General features: G+C 41.6%; 1 protein-coding gene across 2 annotated transcripts in view; it reads left to right on the plus strand.

The window, feature by feature from the left end:
* The window catches only part of st3gal5.S (ST3 beta-galactoside alpha-2,3-sialyltransferase 5 S homeolog), a 37345-nt gene extending 17132 nt beyond the window's left edge, over window positions 1-20213 (plus strand). For both annotated transcript variants that reach the window (XM_018243000.2, XM_041579370.1), the window contains exons 4-8: window positions 7369-7474; window positions 12036-12379; window positions 13935-14121; window positions 16037-16195; window positions 18707-20213. In XM_018243000.2, the coding sequence (XP_018098489.1) occupies window positions 7369-7474; window positions 12036-12379; window positions 13935-14121; window positions 16037-16195; window positions 18707-18979 (1069 nt within the window). In that variant the 3' untranslated portion in view covers window positions 18980-20213. The remainder of the gene's footprint in view (window positions 1-7368; window positions 7475-12035; window positions 12380-13934; window positions 14122-16036; window positions 16196-18706) is intronic.
* Window positions 20214-22112: the final 1899 nt, after the last annotated feature.

Genomic DNA, 22112 nt, shown 5'->3' on the forward strand with positions numbered 1-22112 from the left:
TCAGGTTGTGTGATGTAAATTCTAAATATATGGTAATTAATTTCCTAATTAAATTGCACTTTTAAAATAAACTTTCTAAGCCCAAGCTTGGGGGCCATTTTATTGTCTAGAGTCTGACTAGACTGATACAAGACTCTGTTTCCTTTACTTTTTCCCTTCTTCCCGGCAGCCCTGGGGCGAATATCCCTATGATTCCTGTAAATAGAAGCCGACATGCCTAGCGAGCTGATTGCACAGGGCTGGAGTGAGAGATCTGATTATAGAGGTTCAGGGATGGGAATCAGTGAGACAGCAGTGAGGACATGCCACTGGATACGCTCACACAAGCTTCATTTGAAAAGCAAAGCATTTTATTTTCTTGTTTTAGAAATGTTAGAAGTCAGGGCTGGGACTACTTTGTTTATTTCTGTGATTGCTGCAAACTGAGGGATTTGATGTATTTGCATAAAGGTCAAGGCAAACCTAAGCCCCTAAATCCTCGAGATTAGTTTCCTCTTGCTTGTGAGACAATCGTGGATTCCCAAAGTGACTAATGATCATAACATGGACATTTGCCAGTCACTGTGTATTGTTTTTATGTCTCCTCGGTTAAATAGACTCAGCGTTCACACTTTATTTTGAATATATCTAGTATAGGTCAATCTAAAAACAACTGGACTTGCTGAGTAATCAATGAAGACGTTTCACTACTCATCCGAGCAGCTTCTTCAGTTCAACTGACTGGTGTGGGAAACCCACTCATACGGATCAATATCTGTTGTTTGATTCCCACCATCCACTGGAACACAAACTGGGTGTCATTCGAACCCTGCACCACCGGGCGGAATGTGTGGCAACTGATACAGAGTCCAAAGACAAAGAGCAAAAACATCTCAGAGGAGCTTTGAAAGCGTGTGGCCTCCCAGACTGGGCCTTTGTCAAAACAGCAGCAACCAAGCCCAACAGGAACACCAATAGAAATAACCGCCCGGAGACACATAGTAGGCGAAACATAGTCATCCCATATGTAGCTGGAGTGTCTGAGAAACTCAGGAGGATTTTTAACAAACACCATGTCCCTGTGTTTTTCAAACCTAGCAACACACTGAGACAAAAACTGGTACATCCAAAGGATCCAACACCAAAAGAAAAACAAAGCAATGTGGTATACGGAGTCCAGTGTAGTGAGGAGAGCACAGATCTATACATTGGGGAGACAAAACAACTGTTTTCCAAGCGAATGGCTCCGCATAGGAGGGGGAACTCTACAGGGCAAGACTCAGCTGTCTTTCTACACTTAAAAGACAAGGGACCGTTCTTTGAAGACAGCAAGGTCCAAATCTTGGATAAAGAAGACGCTGGTTTGAACGAGGCGTTAAAGAGGCAATTCATGTCAAGGTGGAGAAACCATCCCTGAACAGAGGCGGGGGCCTTCGACACCACCTGTCTGCTACATACAATGCTGTTCTAACATCAGTACCTCGCGGATTCAGAACACTTCACACATCCATTCATACAACTCTCACAAGTAACACCTGTCTCTAGGAGTTGCATGACACATTGGATAATCCTATCACAGTAACTACACAGAATCTACACCTCTGTGAATTTCTTCAGATGTCACCTCTTTGAAGAGTTACAATGTGCCATTGTGATTGGATTAGTGGAAGAGTTTATATGCCGAGAACTTCCCACACCAGTCAGTTGTACTGAAGAAGCTGCTCGGATGAGTAGTGAAACGTCTTCATTGATTACTCAGCAAGTCCAGTTGTTTTTAGATTGACCTATACTAGATATACCATGACCTGGATGAATGAAAATCTTCACAGTCATATTTATTTTGAATGGCTATTAGTGGCACGTCAGCAGAAACCGCTATCATAAAGCAGATTTCTCACACTCATTGGCTTCAGTCTCTAGTTGGTGTCCAAGATTTTTCACTTTGCTCTAGTCCAAGGGCAGAAAATAACCTTACAACCCCTAAGCTTCTCAGCAGTTGTCCAGATCACACTGAGCATGTGCCGAGTCACTGACACTGCATTCACGATGGGAAGCTCCAGTAGATAATGTGACATATATAAAGTACAGCATTTCTAGCCATATTCATACATAGACTTTAGATTTTTTTTTTTGTGGTTGGGTCTCTCTTGTCCCTAAACCAAGTCAATATATCACACTGTTTACCCTGATGCAAAACTATTGCTAGTGGCAGTTTCATTGTGTCCAAAATCAGTACTGAATCTGCTGAGTAAACACATGAACAGCAATGTAAACAGCTCAAGCATCACTGTCTAATCCCTTTAAGTCATGGAAGATTGCTATGGCAACAGGGGCAGTCGGGCTTATTCCGTTATGGTAATAACATGTGCCTTGGAAATTGACCTGGCAGCGATTCGGCACAGGAATTTGGCTGTAGAAAGAAGTCTTTCATTTTTAATAGGCAAATGTAAGAAAAGGGTTGGACTGGCTTTTCAGGGTACCAGGGAATTTGCCGGTGGCCCAGGCTCTAGTGGATCTCCTGTAGGATAATCCCCTCCCCCAGTGTTTTTTTTATTATATACCCATACCATTTAACAACTGCAGTGCCTGGTGACCACATCTCTAATGCCCCAGCCGTCACAGCACCCCATCACTTCACCCCTTACTAGGGTTGCCACCTGGCCAGTATTTTACCGGCCTGGCCGCTAAAAATGATGCTTGATGCTAATGTAATTAATAGGAAAAAAGGGCAAGAATATAGGAAGGCCGGTATTTTTTTCCAGAAAAGGTGGAAACCCTACCCCTTACCTACCATAGGATTGGAGATTGGAAGTAGGTAGGAAGAGCCCTGGGAGATGAGACCCACCACGATATTTCTTGGTACCCGTTGGGCCATTCTGAAGCTGGACAATAGGCATCAGACTTCAGATTCTCTTTTGGGTCCCAAGAGGGACCCGATCAGAAATATTTGTAGATATGGTTAAACCTCTGTACTTTGAGATATACACTATGCTGATGCCAAATAAAAGATGTGATCATTAGACACAATTAGACACAACTGAAGAACGCCACTACCTGTGTCTACTGGTCATCTATAACTCCCAACACCTACGGACAGCCAAAGGCAAGGGTTATTATTATTACAAGAGGCAGGTGGGTCACAACTAGTAGAACATTCTGGGTATTGCTTGTTAAACTCAGACACAGCTTTATTTGGGGAGGGAAAGCCAAGCTGACTGCAGTGTGCCTGCTGAAGGGATTTGCTTGCTGGAATTTGTAGTTTAAACAAAGAATCCTGGCTTATATATGTTATTGAGCCCCACACATTATATCAGTGATCCCCAACCAGTGGTTTACAAGATGTTACTCACCAACTCCTTGGATGTTTCTCAACGTGGCCTCAAAGCAGATGCTTATTTTTTAATTCTGGGCTTGTTGGAAAGGTTTTATTTGCATAAAAATCGTGCGTACTGCCAAGTAGAGTCTCTATACCAAATAGTCCATCACAGACCTTATTTGGCATTCTCGGAACTTGTGTGGCTCACAAGTTAAAAAAGGTTGGGGACCCCTACATTATAGTATACTTGCCTGGAACATGTCAAACTCTGCATTTGCTCCATTAAAGGAAAAGTAACACCAAAAAATGAAAGTGTTTTAAAGTAATGAAAATATCATTTACTGTTGCCCTGCACAGGTAAAACTGATCTGTTTGCTTCAGAAACACTACTATAGTTTATATAAACAAGCTGCTGAGTAGCAATGGCGGAAACTGAAAAAAGGCTATAAAGCACAGGTTAAATAGGTATAACAGATAACATTATGTTCTACAGAGCTGATCTGCTGTGTAATCTGAGCCTTTTCTCCTTTGAATGGCTGTCCCCATGGCTACACAGCAGCTTGTTTATATAAACTATAGTAGTACTTATCTGTTATCTGTGTATCCTGTGCTTGAATGGCTGCCCCCATGGCTACACAGCAGCTTGTTTATATAAACTATAGTAGTACTTATCTGTTATCTGTGTATCCTGTGCTTGAATGGCTGCCCCCATGGCTACACAGCAGCTTGTTTATATAAACTATAGTAGTACTTATCTGTTATCTGTGTATCCTGTGCTTGAGTGGCTGCCCCCATGGCTACACAGCAGCTTGTTTATATAAACTATAGTAGTACTTATCTGTTATCTACTGTGTATCCTGTGCTTGAATGGCTGCCCCCATGGCTACACAGCAGCTTGTTTATATAAACTCTAGTAGTACTTATCTGTTATCTACTGTGTATCCTGTGCTTGAATGGCTGCCCCCATGGCTACACAGCAGTTTGTTTATATAAACTATAGTAGTACTTATCTGTTATCTACTGTGTATCCTGTGCTTGAATGGCTGCCCCCATGGCTACACAGCAGCTTGCTTATATAAACTATAGTAGTACTTATCTGTTATCTACTGTGTATCCTGTGCTTGAATGGCTGCCCCCATGGCTACACAGCAGCTTGTTTATATAAACTATAGTAGTACTTATCTGTTATCTACTGTGTATCCTGTGCTTGAATGGCTGCCCCCATGGCTACACAGCAGCTTGTTTATATAAACTATAGTAGTACTTATCTGTTATCTACTGTGTATCCTGTGCTTCAATGGCTACACAGCAGCTTATTTATATAAATTATAGTAGTGTTTCTGAAGCAAACACACCAGTTTTACCAGTGCAGAGCAACACTGCATTATATTTTTATTACTTTAAAACAATTAAATTTTTTGATATTACTGGTCCATTAAGATCAGTTCATGCTGGGGGCCAATGGAAGAGATTTCTGCTGTTTTGGTTTTGATCTGAGGGAGTGAAAAAAAAAATCCCTGAAACCTTCATATTGTGCCAGTGTCCGTCTAAATAACAATGTCCCATAAAGGGTGTAATTTAATTTGACAAGTCACAAGCTACTGTGTAACAGAAAATGACAGTGCTACAACTGAAACGATGTTGGGCAAAAAGAGAACTTGTAGGTAAAAATAAGTAAGTAAATGGCAATTGAGAAAGCAAATAGGGAGACCTCTGTGTTCCCTGAGTTGTTAAATGGACAGACAAAGGGCAGAGGATACTATTGCTTCATTCTCCTCTTTCTTTAGGAATCAGGAAGGGAAGATTTGCTTTCAGATCTGCAGCTACCAGATCCCAATGTTTTTATGTAATAAAAGGGACAATAGATCTCAACACAGCCGGAGGGTTATGTAAAATATCCCTATACTTATCTGTTGCCGTGCGAAGGAAAGTGCAATGAGAGAATGTGAACAAAAATGGTCTCTAATTGTGTTTAGTTTTGCTTTACTTTTTGGGGTGAAAGTTACAGCCAATGAATTAAAGACCACTATACCCTAAAATCCTCCTACTGAATTGTGCTTAGTACAGGGAATATCTCTAGTGTAATCGTAGGGGCTGCTGGATTGTGCTTAATACAGGGTTATTATACCTATGCTTGTATTGTCTGTTGTGTTAAAGTAACTTTTGCTTGGGTTTCAGTGACTATTGACATTTTTGCTTTGTGCCGGTGGCTAACAGATGGAGGTGGGTGGAGCTAGAACTAAAGTGCATTAGAATGCACACTGGGTTAGAACTTCCTTTTCCCGTATCCAGAAAACCCTAGGCCCGAACACTCTGGATAACAGGCCCCATAATTGTACATGTACAGGGGTGACGGAGGAAGTGTGCGTGGGAATAATTGTAAAATGCCCGTATGATAAAGTGAAAGTCTTTCTGTGAATTTTGTGTATGTGTAGCAGTGCGGGTAAAATAATGTGTTAGTTGTAATTTGTGTGAACCGCCAGGGGGCGGAGTTTCTTAAAGGGATACTGTCACGGAAAAACATGTTTTTTCCCAAAACACTTCAGTTAATAGTGCTGCTCCAGTGCTGCACTGGAATCCATTTCTCAAAAGAGCAAACAGATTTTTTTTCTATTCAATTTTTAAATTTGACATGGGGCTAGACATTTTGTCAGTTTCCCAGCTGCCCCAGTCATGTAACTTGTGCCTGCACTTTAGGATACAATTAATTTCTGGCAGGCGTTAATTCGCCTTAACTTGATCGGTCGGTCTCAGTGGGACTTGGCTTTTACTATTGAGTGCTGTTCTTAGATCTACCAGGCAGCTGTTATCTTGTGTTAGGGAGCTGCTATTTGGTTACCTTTGGTTACAAGGAGGAATGGAATTAGATTCCAACGGACACTCAGTTAGTTAGGGAACCAGTGAAAGTGTGAGGCTTGGTAGGAAGAACACCGGGGGCTTCCGACCAGGATTTGTGTGGAAAAGGCTTAATCGGGAAGAGTGGAGGGGTATCACCCTGAAGGTATCGGACCATTATTGGAGAGTGGAGGGATATAAGTTTAAGATATATCGGACCACTGACGGTTAGGTGGGAACTAAGTTCTTCGGGAATATAAAAGGAAAAAGTGTGTGCCCAGTGCCGGGCCAATGCGGGCAGGCGTCCTAGGCAGCCTGGCTGGCAAATCGCCCAATACCCGAATGCGCATGCGCAAAAAAATCCGAGTGCCCATGCGCACTTCCATTTTTCGCGCAAATGCGCACACGCATAGGTCGGCCAGAGCAGGGACCGGACTAGGGGATAGCAGAGGCAGAGAAGGTGCGTGCCTGGCGCCCCTCCAGCTTTGTGCCCTAGGCACGTGCCTACTCTGCCTACCCCTAGTTCCGGCCCTGTGTGTGCCTACCCAAGATGAACTGGTCGAGAGAATATTGTACCGTTAATGTGTGGGAGCTAGGGTTGCCATCTTTTAAAAAAATCTTCACCGGCAGGTGGAGGGGGCGGGGTAAAAAGGGCGGGTTGTGACGCTAAAGGGTCCGTGACGCGCTATTGGCTGGGCAGGTCGCGACGTCAAAGGGGGCTGAGCCAAATGCGCACATTTGCCAAGAAGCCCTGGAAAAAAAGGTTAGTTTTGAGCAGGCTGGGGGCAGGCCACAGGCTTTTTTAGGTGTATTACAAATTTACCGGCAGCTACATTGCCGGGAAATTTGTAATACCGGCCCCGGCCTTGGCTGGTGTTTTACCGGCTAGGCCGGTAAAATACTGGCCGGGTGGCAACACTAGTGGGAGCGCAAATGTTGAAATGTGTGAGAGAGAAAATTGAAATGTGTGAAATGTGTGCTATGATGACGTACTTCTGGTGTGTCTCAGTTAATAAAGTTTGTTCGTTCAAACCTGGCACTGTCCCCATGTGATGACTACCCGTGTGTGGCTCTGTGACGGTAACGGAGAGATTATTGCTCAAGGGTACTGTCACCTTAAGAGCGAGCAGCCCCCCTTACACACAGTGTATTATTTTGTTATTACAACATGCCTGGCATGAAACTTCCTACTGGATTTATCTTCATCCCTGAAGCATAATGTATTTGTGTCTCTGCAGGTGCTTCATTGTCAGTGCGTTCCTTCTGTTATTCCTCTACGTCTGCAAGGAAGGACCGGACTCACAAACGTGCAGCGTGCGGATCGTGGACCCTGAGCACATACAGGTTAGACTCTTTACTTACTGATATTGGAAGGATGAGCCAAAAAGCCTTTATCTACAGACGCGTCCTCCCGCAACGCACAGTGAAGAGTGGACCACCGGTGTTGGGCTAGAGATTCTGTTGGTTATCCAGAGACAGCTGGTGACATTCACATGTAGTATCCCTGAAAAGATTATGCAAAAGAAAATAAGAAAACACACAAAGTGAATTTGGGCAATAGTGCACAAGAAAATGTGGTTTATCACTTAGAAATGTGACAGTCTGATATAAGGCTTTGCCGATGCAACTGGCGCACACAACAGCACAATTGTGTGGTATAGTTCTGGGCAAGGCAGCCAAAAACTCACAGGAGCATTCAAACTGAGGAACATAGCCCCAGGCTGGTAGGTGAAACTTAAATGTGGTGTGACCATGCCAAGCCCACTTGACAATCATTGGAGTGAATTAAGTGCAGGTTAAAAAATGGAAATAGGCTGGGGCAGTGCTTAGCAAGCGATGGGTTACATCTGGGTGCAGGGTGGAAACATTCGGACCCATCAATCACTTCTGTGCCAGATATTTCAGTGTAAAATGTTCCATCAAAGTCTGGGGCAAATGAATCTCTGACATCCAACCTACAGTGTTTCTGCAGGGCTATCAGGAAATGCTGGGAGTCGCAATTCAGCAACAACCAGAGGCAGCCCAGCCACGACTGTTATCTTATCATCTCGCCTTACTATGCACACTATAACACAATTACAACCCTATCATCTACTTAGCATCAAATCCATCATTCATTTTTGAATCTGGTTGAATGCTAAACCTTCCAAACCAGATTTGCCCAAAGTCTTAAACTTGAGTGGCCATAGATGCAACAATTACAATCTTTCCTGAAAAAGATTGTTGGTTTCAATACACACATGTGTAGAGCTGAATGGTCAGATATACATATAGAAACAATAGAATTCTACCTGTATCTGATGATTCAGCACTAACATTGGCTGATGTTCGGGAGCCTTCAAAGGTGCCCAATCAAAATTTTACGCCTGGGTCGATTGAGGAGCCGACCGATATCCAAGTCTTCTGCCGATATCAGTCGGCTCGTCTCCTGCCATATACACACTCAATATCGTACGGAAATTTTATTTTGTATGATATCTCTGCGTCTACGCCACCTTTAGCCCTGCGTTTGCTGCACCTCTTTTTACTATATACGCGCTGTCCCACAGTTCTAGCCCTTCCCATGACACCATCTTGCCTTACTATACACACTAAACCCAAGTCCCCCAAGAGAAGAAAATATGTGGTATGTGGGTGGGGCTGTGGGTGGGGCTTGTGGGGACATAGGCGTGGTTTTGGGTGGAGCATGGGCACGTGGCCATGTATGCAAAGGACATTTGTGTTTCCATTCAGGCCCCATTCTACCCTGGGGGCACAGGAAACTTGTGGGCTAATAATTAGGGCCCTCTGGGGGGGAAGATGAAAGTTGTGTTCCACTTGCATACACCTGAATGAGTGCAGTCGGAGAGGGAACAATGGGCTTTGTTTTGTCCTATGCTCCCCTGCAGTGGAACGCGTGAGGAATCTACTGCAGAAGAATGCACAGTGAAACGCCGTGTGTAAGGTCCCTAAGAGCTTCCTCAGCACATTTATACATTTACTCACATATTTACTGCTGTACCTGTTCCATCCAGAGCACTGAATGGAAACGGGTCCTCCATTATGTAGAGCCAATGCTCCTACTCCAACAATTCCAATAAGGGATGTGACTTTGGAGAAAGTCTCTGTTATTCGGGCACCTTTATTGCACCAACATTCAATTTTCTGCATCCTGTTTCTATAAAGCATTGTTTTCATTTCATCCAAAGTGCTGAGATACTTTATTCATTGCCCAATCAATATCGCTTCCTTTTGTGCTGAGTCCTCAGGATAAACTTTTCTCCGGCAGCTCTGCTGGGAGCTCCATATGTCTGTGCACCCTGACGCTTGTCTCTCGTGATTGATGACGCAGAATCGTTTCCGTGTTGCTGAGTTACTGCTTTTTATTCCTAACGGGACAGGGAGCCAAGAGAAATCTTGCTGGAAAATTAAGTCTTTTAAGGCTTCATTGGTTCTTCAGAATTTCAGGAAATTAACATGAGCCATGGGAGCAATGGGAGAAAAAGCCTAGCTCACCCTCACCTTGGATATGTCCTGAGCACATCACATTATCCCTTATAATACATGAGTGATACTCAGAGTTCCCTGTATAACTCAGCCTGTAGCCTTGTGCCTTTATATGGTCACAGAACAACCCCTCAGTGACTTCTAATATCCTTATCATTTACAGTAGGGGGTACATTATCCCTTATAATACATGAGTGATACTCAGAGTTCCCTGTATAACTCAGCCTGCAGCCTTGTGTCTTTATATGGTCACAGAACAACCCCTCAGTGACTTCTAATATCCTTATCATTTACAGTAGGGGGTACATTATCCCTTATAATACATGAGTGATACTCAGAGTTCCCTGTATAACTCAGCCTGCAGCCTTGTGCCTTTATATGGTCACAGAACAACCCCTCAGTGACTTCTAATATCCTTATCATTTACAGTAGGGGGTACATTATCCCTTATAATACATGAGTGATACTCAGAGTTCCTTGTATAACTCAGCCTGCAGCCTTGTGTCTTTATATGGTCACAGAACAACCCCTCAGTGACTTCTAATATCCTTATCATTTACAGTAGGGGGTACATTATCCCTTATAATACATGAGTGATACTCAGAGTTCCCTGTATAACTCAGCCTGCAGCCTTGTGCCATTGATGGCTGAGGTTCTCAGTTGATTCCCATGATGAAGTTCTTCAGCTGACTTCAGCTACATTGTTTCATGAGTCATAACAAGTACAGAGAATATAAACAGCTAGACAGATACTGCTTATAATAGCAGTTGCAACTGGAAATGACTTGTGGAAACTGTGCGGCGTTCCCCTTAAATCTTCCATCCTATACAATGTGCTGCTCTGTTACAGGAAACACCAGTAAGAATCTCATCTTATATTGGTTTCCTGTTTTGTAGCAAATTCTGCATCTTTATGTGAAGGGGGACCACACCTTTAAAATGTTATCAGTCTCATTGGATTTTTAGGGCAGTGTAGAGCAGGGGTCCCCAACCTTTTTTACCCGTGAGCCACATTCAAATGTAAAAAGATTTGGGGAGCAACACAAGCATAAAAAAGTTCCTTGGGGTGCAAAATAAGGGCCGTGATTGGCTATTTGGTAGCACCTATTTAGACTGGCAGCCTACAGGAGGCTCTGCTTGGCACTATACTTAGTTTTTATGCAATTAAAAGTAACTTCCAAGCCTGGAATTAAAAAAAAGCACCTGGTTTGAGGACACTGAGAGCAACATCCAAGGGGTTGGAGAGCAACATGTTGCTCACGAGCTACTGGTTGGGGATCACTGGTGTAGAGGGTAACTCAAGCCCTTAGGCAGCGTTGGTTTAAAGTTGCATTAAAGGCAAACGTTTGCACTTGCAAATGTTGGGATTGTATTTCTTGGTGAGGTATTGAATTTCAGCATCTGGTAGAGTTGTCAGGATCTGGCTGGGCATTCTGGGAGTTGTAGTTTTCTAACTGTCATTCCTGTTGAATGTAAGGAAACAAAAGCAGGTTTCATCAAACACAGTTTGTGCCCTCAGTGATCTTTTTTCTTCTCATTAGAAAAGAAGAATCACTAAAGGGAGTGCCATTTCTTGGTGGTGCCCTAAGTGCAGAATTTCTCCGCCAAGTGTTATGGAAGAATTTTGTCTTCCAGTAACTGACTGTTTCCTAGAATTATGTTGCATAGAGACCACATTGAATGGTATTCATGCTATAGACAAGGCCTAAGGGGAAATGTAATAGAAGTTGTGAAAGGTCTAGAGGGTTTCCCAAAGGGAGGAAGCACACCAGTAACTTTGGCAATGCCTATAAATCATTTATTCAGCAGAATGTGGCACTTTCGGGGGTCAACCCCTTCATCAGGTTCATTGCCCAATGTATTGATGTGCTTCCTCCCTTTGGGAAATCGAATATGATGACTGGTTTGGAAGTAGCTGGAGGGCTTGAAGGCACCTGAATAAAGTAAGTGGTGTGCCGAAGAAATTGTATATCGATATACGTTGGATAAAGGTTTAGAGGGGGCCAGGTTTATTTGAATGGCTAGCCTTAGAAATGTCTGTATAGAAGGAAAGGGATGCCCTGCAATATGATTATACTTTCATCATATGTCTCTTGTTAATTTGTATTTGACAAAGAGATCCTATTAAAATAGAGATTAGTGTTCCTTTAATTTAGATCTATATCTTGCTTTGTCCCATTATAAAGCCATCCATTTATGGCAGCCAATACTTTTTATAATTATGTAGAGTGCCAGGGTTTGGCCTGGCATACAATGGCGTCTTGTGTTCTCCCTATGGTTTGAATGCAGCTTGTGTTATCTTGCAATCAGTGCTTTGTGTATATTACCCACGCTGTAGACAAGGGGGCTTTTAGGAGAGTGCTCCGAGCCTCTGTTCTTTGTTTATGTGGCCTCATTTGCTTTGTTTCTCCTCCTTCAGAGAGTGAAGACGTTTGCCAGAGATGTGCTGCAAGGACAGTGCAGACCAGCGTTTGCCAGAACCCAAATGGGTCGCTTGTTTAGTAGTAAATACACCAAGAACTTGTCTAGTTTCACGAAGAAGGATAAAAGCCTCAACGAATCTCTGTATAAATATGGGCCACCGTTTGGCTTCCGACATTATGTTGATCAACTTGGGGACCTGTTAGAAATGATGCCAGAAGACGGCCTGCCCAAGGATTTACAGTCCAAACACTGTAAGAGGTGTATCGTCATTGGAAACGGTGGGATTCTTCATGGGCTGGACCTTGGACAAGCGATTGACCAGTTTGATATTGTTATCAGGTACTATTTTGTTGCATCCTAAAGCTTGCCGAAAAGGGCTGCTGCAGTTCCTATAGAGTTTTGCTCAGCACCCTGGAACACAAGTATCATAAGTGAAAGTGGCGCCCACTTAAAGTGATTGATTTGGCCAATGGGACCATGGTCTCTTTCCATTCATGATAATGACAGGCTGCTCAGTGGGTTATTGAGCATTTTCTTTTGGCTTAAAAGAGAAGGAGAGGCTAAAATTAAGTAAGCTTTATCAGAAAGTTCTATATAAATACACCAGTAAACCCTGAGTCCTCTGTCAAAAGAAAACATCACATTTCTTTCCTTCTATTGTGTACTCATGGGTTTCTGTATCAGACTTCCTGTTTTCAGTTAAAGGAGAAGGAAAGTCATTAGGCAGCCCCAAGTGATTGTATTTACTTACCTGAAACCCTGGGCTGGTGCTCCTATCAGCAGAAAACTGCACCTGCCCGGGTTATAAAAGTGAGCACCACAGAGCGATCCTCTTCCGGCTTCTTCTTCCTTCTCGCGTCTATTTCGTTCTAATGCACATGCGTCTGCCCCGGGAAATTTGAAGAAAGAAGAAGCAGGAAGAGGATCGCTCTGTGGTGTTCGCTGGAATAACCTTGACTGGTGCCCGGGATATAGGGTTCCCACCTGGCCGGTATTTTACTGGCCTGGCCGGTAAAAATGGTTGTTGATCCCAATGTTATTAATAGGGAAAAAAGATAAATATATAGGAAGGTCAGTGATCCCAATGTTATTAATAGGGAAAAAAGATAAATATATAGGAAAGTCAGTGATCCCAATGTTATTAATAGGGAATAAAGATAAATATATAGGAAGGTCAGTGATCCCAATGTTATTAATAGGGAAAAAAGATAAATATATAGGAAGGTCAGTGATCCCAATGTAATTAATAGGGAAAAAAGATAAATATATAGGTAAGTCAGTTATTAATAGGGAAAAAACATAAATATATAGGAAGGCCGGTATTTTTTTTCCAGAAAAGGTGGCAACCCTACCGGGGTATGATGTAAAGAGTGATATTCTGAGACAATTTGTATTTGGCTTTCATTTTTTATTATTTGTGGCTTTTGAGTTATTTAGCTTTTTATTCAGCATCTCTCCAGTTTGCAGTGTCCGCAAACTGGTTGCTAGGGTCCAAATTACCCTAGCAACCATGCATGGATTTGAATGAGAATATGGAATATTATTAGGGGAGGGTCTGAATAAAAAGAGGAGTAATTCAAATTAGCAATAACAATACATTTGTAACCTTACAGAGCATTTGTGTTTAGATGGGGTCAGTGACCTCCATTTGAAAGCTGGAAAGAGTCATAAGAAGAAGAAGGCAAATAATTCAAAAACTATACAAAATAGATAATGATGACCAATTGCTTAGAATTGGAAAATCTATAACATCCTAAAGGTTAACTTAAAGGTGAACTACCTGATTAAATATTTCACACCCACTGGCTTTTGTTTATAGAGATCTTATGAAAGGGCAACTCCTTTATCTGGAAACCCAATTGTAGAAATATCCCTTACAAATCTGTCTGTCCAGGTTAAACAATGCCCCAGTGCAAGGATATGTTCAAGATGTCGGGAACAAAACAACCATTCGCATGACCTACCCAGAAGGTGCCCCCGTGTCCGAGCAGGAATATCTGCACAGCTGTCTCTTTGTCACCGTGCTCTTCAAACATGCGGATTTCAGGTGGCTGGAGGCAATGCTGAAGAACCAAAAGCTGGTACGGAGCAGTGTTGATTTGTTTCATTTTTTCTGCAATATGACTTGTACAAGCGAAAGCCCACTGCAAAATCTATCTATCTATCTATTATCTATCTACAGTATCTATCTATCTATCTGTCTGTCTGTCTGTCTGTCTGTCTGTCTGTCTGTCTGTCATTTATCTCTATCTATCTATCTATCTATCTATCTATCTATCTGTCTGTCTGTCTGTCTGTCTGTCTGTCTGTCTGTCTGTCTGTCTCTCTGTCTATCATTTATCTCTATCTATCTATCTATCTATCTATCTATCTATCTATCTATCTATCTATCTACCCATCTATCTATCCATCTATCTATCTATCATCTATCTATCTATCTATCTATCTATCTATCTATCTATCTATCTATCTATCTATCTATCTATCTATCTATCATCTATCTATCTATCTATCTATCTATCTATCTATCTATCTATCTATCTATTATCTAATCTGTCTATCTATCTATCTATCTATCTATCTACCCATCTATCTATCCATCTATCTATCTATCATCTATCTATCTATCTATCTATCTATCTATCTATCTATCTATCTATTATCTAATCTGTCTATCTATCTATCTATCTATCTATCTATCTATCTATCTATCTATCTATCTATCTATCTATCTATCTATTATCTAATCTGTCTATCTATCTATCTATCTATCTATCTATCTATCTATCTATCTATCTATCATCCATCCATCCATCCATCCATCCATCTATCTATCTGTAGCCCACCCTTGAGTGTGCTTTCGCTGTGTATTATTGCTATGTGTGACCATGCTAAGGCTGCTTGTATTATGCCCAGAGGACCCACTTGTACCTGTGCAACTCCCGGTACCTTGTACCCACCTTCTGGGTAGAGATCCAGCCAGACAAGTTTCTTTGCAGCAACTTTAACTTGTTTATTTAGCTTAGCAGGATAGAGTTATACAGCAATAATCCCTCCAGTGGGATACAAGGTGCTCCACGTGAGCCAATACACAATACAGGTAATTACGTCAGAGCAGCAGAAATAAAAGATTCAAAGGATAATTACCACTCTCACTAGGCAATATCACATCTGATGAAAAAGACACTAGGCCTTGGGTTTCTTTGCCTGGGGTCTTGTATCTTGGCACCTTATCTGGTCCTCAACTCACCCACTGTAGTCCCTGCTCTAGTGAATTAACACCACGGGGTCCTAACCCCACTACTTCTCCTTGTTGGAGCCACATCTGCTCACTAGCTACCCTGTACTTACTCTCACTCCTAGAGTGACTTTTATAATACTCACTTCTACTGTCTAGGCTTATCTTCCAGATGGGCCAGAGCCCGGGTCCTGTAGCTCCTCACTCGGAGGCACGGTCCCAGGGAAAATACCCCGAGCACATGTGCTTTAACTAATTATAAATTTAATCACTGCCATCTAGTGGCAGCTTAACTCTTAAGGACCCAGGAAAAGAGACATACTGTAGCTGCCCAGTTAAACGTACAGGACCACTATCTATCATCTATCTATCTATGTATCTATCTTTACCTCTCTCTATATATATCTATATAACAGCAGTGTGACCTTGCTAGAATCAATTCAAGCGTGACTCGGGGAGTGATATAGTCTGCACAATGGGCTGCATTGTTAGTGAGAGCCAAGATACTGATTCGATACAGAACAGGAGACGTCACTAGACAATAGTGAATGGGTATGGGAGAAAGGGAAACAAGGTTGGATAAGGGATCTGGAGATGGAGTTTGCATGGCAATTGTTAGGTATAGGCAAAGAAATCCAGTTACATGTTCTTAGATATGACCATATATAATTCCATCGTTGGCTCTTTCCAAACAGACTGAAACCCATAATCCAAAAGAAATCGAAATAACATTATTTTGTTGCTTTTTTGCCTTCCAGTCTTCATGGAACCGGTTATTTTTCTGGAAGAGGGTTACAGATAAAATTCCGCTGAATTCCAGCCAGTTCCGTATCCTGAACCCACTTATAGTAAAAGAAACAGCATTTGACATCTTAGAATATCCTGCACCTCAGAGAAGATGGCTGGGTTGGGACAAGGTATTGTTTTTTTTTTTTTACATATTCAGGATCAGAACAATGGACAGAAAGAAAGTATTGCAATGACTTCAACTACGTCTATGATAGAAGGATCACTATTCCCTGGGAATCAGATACCCACACATGAAAAGACTGATGTGCACGTGGCACTTCTGGGTCCAATTCATTTGGGTCAACTAAAAAGTGTCACAAACCATTTAGGTGCTTTTCAGCTGACTGAGGGGTGCCATGCGTTCTGTTGCTTTTAGATTCAGTAAAATCTCCCACATACAAGGTCCCCTCAATATAATCAGACCAGAGGCCTATCCAAAACCATGGAAAACAGCCCTGCATCATTATTCCTCCACCAAACTTTACAGTCAGCCAGAGGTACCCCGTGATCTGCAGAGGGGGTGCCCAGGCCCCACAAAATTAGACCAATGCAGCAAGAATTATGTATTCAGGTCGCAGTGTTCTCCTGCCATCCCAAACTCATTTGTCAGACTGAGAGATGTGTAAGCCTGATTCAGTAGTTCTGAGAGCATTTCCATGCACTGGCATTGTGTATAGTATTGTGTATAGTGAAGTGAGGTCTGGGTGCGGCTGGAGAATTTTCACAAACTCGGCAGTGACTGTTCCAGTTAAAGGAAAACTATACCCTTGAACAATGTAGGTCTCTGTACAAATATATTGCGTAAAACAGCTCATATGTAAAAACGCTGCTTCATGTAAATAAAGCATTTTCATAATAATAAACTTTTTAACTACAGGTATGGGATATGTTATCCAGATAGCTCTGAATTGTGGAAAGGCAGACTACATCATAATCAAATAATCCAATTTTTTTTTCTCTGTAATAATAAAACAGTCGCTTGTACTTGATCCAAACTGAGTTATAATTAATCCTTATTGGAAGCAAAACCAGCCTATTGGGTTATATAATGTTCGCCAAAAAGACAATCTGCAGGGAGATCGCCAGTTTACTAACGGGTGTAGCGGACAATTCGCTAGCGAAAAAGCTCAGCGCTAACGATCCTTACTCCGCAAATTAAATTAAATGTTTTAAAGTTGGGAAACTGTACTGCTAATATGAATGAATTTAGTTACAACAGCACCACCTGCTGGACAGTTTCTGACCAGTCTGACCACCAAGTAGTCAAGGAAGTTGTCAGGAGAAAGAAAGAGGCTGCTCTGATGATCTTCTGCATAGGAAAGATTTGAGAAAGGTTTCTAATTTTTTTTACTAAGCAGAAGAACATCAGAGCAGCATATTTTTTTCTCCTGACAACTTCCTTGACTACTTGGTGGTCAGACTGGTGGGAAACTGACCAGCAGGTGGCGCTGTTGCAACAAAATTCATTCGTATTAATTGTACATGTATCCCTTAATATCTTGGAATTACCAAAAAATAAATAATGAATGTACATTGCAAAAGTGCTTAGAATAGCCCCCTCATCAATTTTACATTCATTTATTTCAAAGTTTTACTTATCCTTTAATGCTTCAAATCTGTCTGCCAGACTAGCCAGTATCCTAGTAAAGGTGCTGAGATGTGAGAGTTCAGGCGATTTAATGATTATATTCTATAGAGGCAATTATGCCTGCACCTGTCTTCTATGCTCTACGATTGGTTGGACAGAGTCAGGGTTGGTTTTGCTCTTGAGTGCAAGCACAAACGCTGTCCTAACTAAACCCAACCTCTAGAGACCAGGAATCATTGTACAATACTTTCTCCCTGTAACAAGCAGTGTGCAATAGAAATCCCAGAGGAACACAGAGAAGGCAGACTGCAAGTAGAGGAGATATAAATATATATTTAACTAAGTGCAGCATTGCTATTAAACATGTTATGCCTTAGGGATCTTTGTTTATAAATTATATTTCCCCATTTATTTTAATATTTCATCACTGTATTTTATGTATTTATTTATAATCATAAATAATATGTAGCTAATAGATAAATGTAAAGAATAAGGGGCAGATTTATTAAGGGTCGAAGTGAAAATGCAGATTCAAATTCGAATTTGAAAACTCTCAAATTCGAATTATCAATAACACAAACTTGATTAGAGTTTTAATTTAAATTTACATTTATCATACTCTGGCACTTTAAGAACTCAAATTCGTCTATTTGCCACCTAAAATCTGCCGAATTACTGTATAAGTCAATGGGAAAGGCCTATGAATCAATTTGGTGATGTTTTATAGCCTTCCTGACATTCAATTTCTTATTCGGATAAGAAAACTCGAATCAAGATTTTTTTAGTTTTTATAATTCAAATCAAATTCAATCGGGTGGTTTAAATTTGTTCGAGTTTAACAAATTCAATTTTATTAATACATTTCGACTAGTCAAATTTCGAATTCATGGGCGTTTAGAGGAGTTTAAAAAAAACTCACAGGGATTCAAAATTCAACCCTTGATAAATGTGCCTCTAACTATATGTTTTAAACGATCATAAAATATATAAAAAATAACACCCTGGCTTGCACTTGCTGGGTCCTAAAGCTGGCTCTCCATCTGTTTTGCAGAACGTGCCAACGATAGGTCTGACGGCGGTTATTCTGGCCACGCATCTCTGTGATGAAGTGAGTCTCGCTGGCTTTGGCTACGATCTGAGCCGGCCCGAAGCTTCCTTGCACTACTATGATAACCTCTGCATGAATGCCATGAATGAACAGCCTATGCACGATGTAACGAAAGAAAAGAAAGTGCTCCGGACTTTGGTGAAAGAAGGTGTCGTGAGGGATCTGAGTGGAGGGATACACTGTGATTTCTGTGACCCTCAGCCGTACACAGAGTAGGAAAGCGGCACGACTGTTTGCGTTTGGGTTGCCATAACCTGGACCAACGCTATGAGGCTCTTCCCTCTCACCAAGGTGCTTGGACTTTATCCAACATCAGTGATTTGACAGATGGAGTCAATTAGGCTGCTTCATGGCAGGGAGAGCTGAGGATTACACCACTCCATGGGAGCCACAGCGTTGAACCTGCAGGACCTACATCCCAGGCTTGGGAAGTTTTTCAAACAGATTTATATAGTGACTTCTGGAACCAGGGGCGTAACTACAGAGGAAGCAGACCCTGCGGCTGTAGGGGGTCCGGGTAGTATAAGGGGCCAGTGAGGCCCAAATAATGAGCAATTTGAACATCTATTGGTAAAACAAGTCAAACTCTGGATATGTTGGGGGCCCTTAAATTAATTAGCTGCGGGGCCCAGTAACATGTAGTTATGCCACTAATTGTAACACTGGAACTGGAGTGGCAATCGTGGCTACCTTAGATTTTTTTAACATCCAATCACTGGTATGGCCTTCCACTGGAAATGCAGGAGGTGAAGCACGTTCTTCTGGCCCAACAATGCCAAGACTGGGTCAGCTGGGATGTTCCTATATCTCTATTGCTTGGGAGAGTGGGGATATGTGTTTGTGCAGCCCATTGGCTGGAGGGAGCTGAAGATTTCATTACAACAACCAATCATAAGGAAGCAGCCCTTCACACCCTCATATAAATCATGTCGTTTATCTTTTGGATTGGATTGGATCTAGAAGACTCATTCATTGAACCTGCTCTTCTTGGAGATCTCATTTGTGCACAGGGTTTTCCATTAACCTTAAACAATATTTACTTTCCATACTCCCACCTAAGGTTCCCTTTCAGTATTAAGTAATAAATATGATTGGGATTTAGAGAGCTACGAGGCACAAGAAGAGTCAGTTGTAGGTAAGGTATACTTCCCCTTTAAGGTCAGGAAAGGGAAGTCTAGGGGGCAGATTTACTAAAGGGTAAAGTGGCCGTCGCTAGCGTAAATTCGCCAGGCACATCGCCAGTTCACTAACAGGCGTAAAGGACAATTCGCTAGCGAAAGAGAAAATCGCTAGTGTAGTTTTGCAGCTTATCGCCAGGGGAAATTTCGCTCAGGCGAACAATTGTTACTCAACAAATTCACTAAAGTGCGAATTTTACAGAACGTTACCTGTTTCGACAGTTTCCTTCGCCACCTTAGACCTGGCGAACTGATAAGATGAAGCCACATCCTCCTCAATCTTATGTCAGTGACATCATATCCTGTATCCGGAAATGTCATAAAAGTTCTAAAAAACGCTGGCATTTTTTCATATTTTAAAGCGGGATTGCCTTCAAAGTTCTATTAAAGATTTTTGTGTTAACATTTTTTTCAACCATTTGAGGGGCATGCCACATTAGTTTTAGGGTGGGCTCATGTCTAGGGCATTAGAGGATCTCTTTTGTCTTTATTTTCCTTCCTTGGACATGTGTAATAATAAGGGGCTAGTGATGGGCGAATGCATTTGCAGCGAAATACCACTAATTACCACCGCAAATACATTTGCGAAACTGCCGTCAAAATTCGCCAGCGTCACAAAATTTCAGCGAAGCATTTCGGGACAAATTCACCCATCACTGTAAGTGGCCACTTACATTTGCACCAACATCTCTACTAAAGACATATATGTATATATGTATATATATATATATATATATATATATATATATATATATATATATATATATATATATATATATATATATATATATATATATATATATATATCCTATATGAACCCGCCGTATTCAAATTGACCTAAGCGTAATAGTACTAACGAAGTTTCGCTGGGCAGAAATGAACGCTAGCGAAACTTTGCTATAAGATGCTTGCGCTGACGAATCAAAGCTAGCGAAACGTCACCAGCATTCGGCTACAGAGACGCAACTTCGCATTTTAGTGAATTAGCGTAGTGGCAACGAATTTACGGCAGAAATTTACAACGAAAATTCACCCTTTTGTGAATTTGCCCCTAGGAGTATGAGAATGAGACAATTGAGTTTATATATCATAACACGTCATTTTTAAAGCCGGTTTCCAAGAAACATTAATATGTTATATATGTGATAGCCGGATCCCTTTAAATATATTATGCTTTATTCATGTATTTGTGATATACCCCAGATTGTGCTTCATGCCCAGCATTTTTTTATATTAGTGGTGGTTTATGGTGCCTGTGAATTCCTCTGGCAGTCACTGAGATGATACAGAGAAAATGTGAAATATATACAGCGCTGATCTCATCACCTTCACCCTGGCACTGCCCTTCGATGCCCAAGGGCATAAATTAGAAGGTGACTAAGTGACTCTGTTCTCTTTCACTCCATTGCAATAACCACTAGTGATGGGTGAATAAATTTGGAAGGCGCGAATTTGTGGCACCGCCAGTGAATACATTTGCGAAACTGTAGAGAAAATTGGCTGGTAAAAAAGTTGGGCGCGCGTCTGAGTACTCGCACGCATAAAAATTGTTGCGCGTCAAAACTATTCTGACGCCCAATGACTTTAATGCATTTGGACCAAATATAAAAATTGTCGCGGGCGTTGAAATTGATGCTCGTCCAAAAAATTTTGACGCCCATTGACTTCAATGCGTTTTTTTCGCCGTTTCGCAAATTTCACGGGAAATTCACAAATTTTTCGGCAAACCGAAACGGGACAAATTCACTTAATCACTTATATCCAATATAACAGGCCTGACAGGTGGCAGAAGGACACAGGGTAGACGAGGGCCCTGCTTCTAGGTGGCATTTAGCAGCAAGTGCCGCACAATTGCTAATCTCTATAATAGAAAGTAATTTGGTATTTAGGAAAAATGTCAGCTGCAGGCTTCCGTCCATACCCTGTGTGTGTGGGTGGGGCTTTGGCCAAAGCCTGCGCCCCCTTTAAAGAATTATAAGACTCAGGTGTGCAAATGATATTATTCTTCATCACTGGACTAAATCATATAATATATATTTATATCTATTTTTATTGCACAAAACCCATTGCAGGCAATGGCATTGTAATTATAAATCTGTGCCAGTATTAGGAGGGAAAAATATTAGGGGGCTGATTTATTAACGTTCATATTTTTTCCCCACGATTCGCAA

The sequence above is a fragment of the Xenopus laevis genome, chromosome 1S (genome assembly GCF_017654675.1).
Source record: "Xenopus laevis strain J_2021 chromosome 1S, Xenopus_laevis_v10.1, whole genome shotgun sequence".
Classification (NCBI taxonomy): Eukaryota; Metazoa; Chordata; class Amphibia; order Anura; family Pipidae; genus Xenopus; species Xenopus laevis.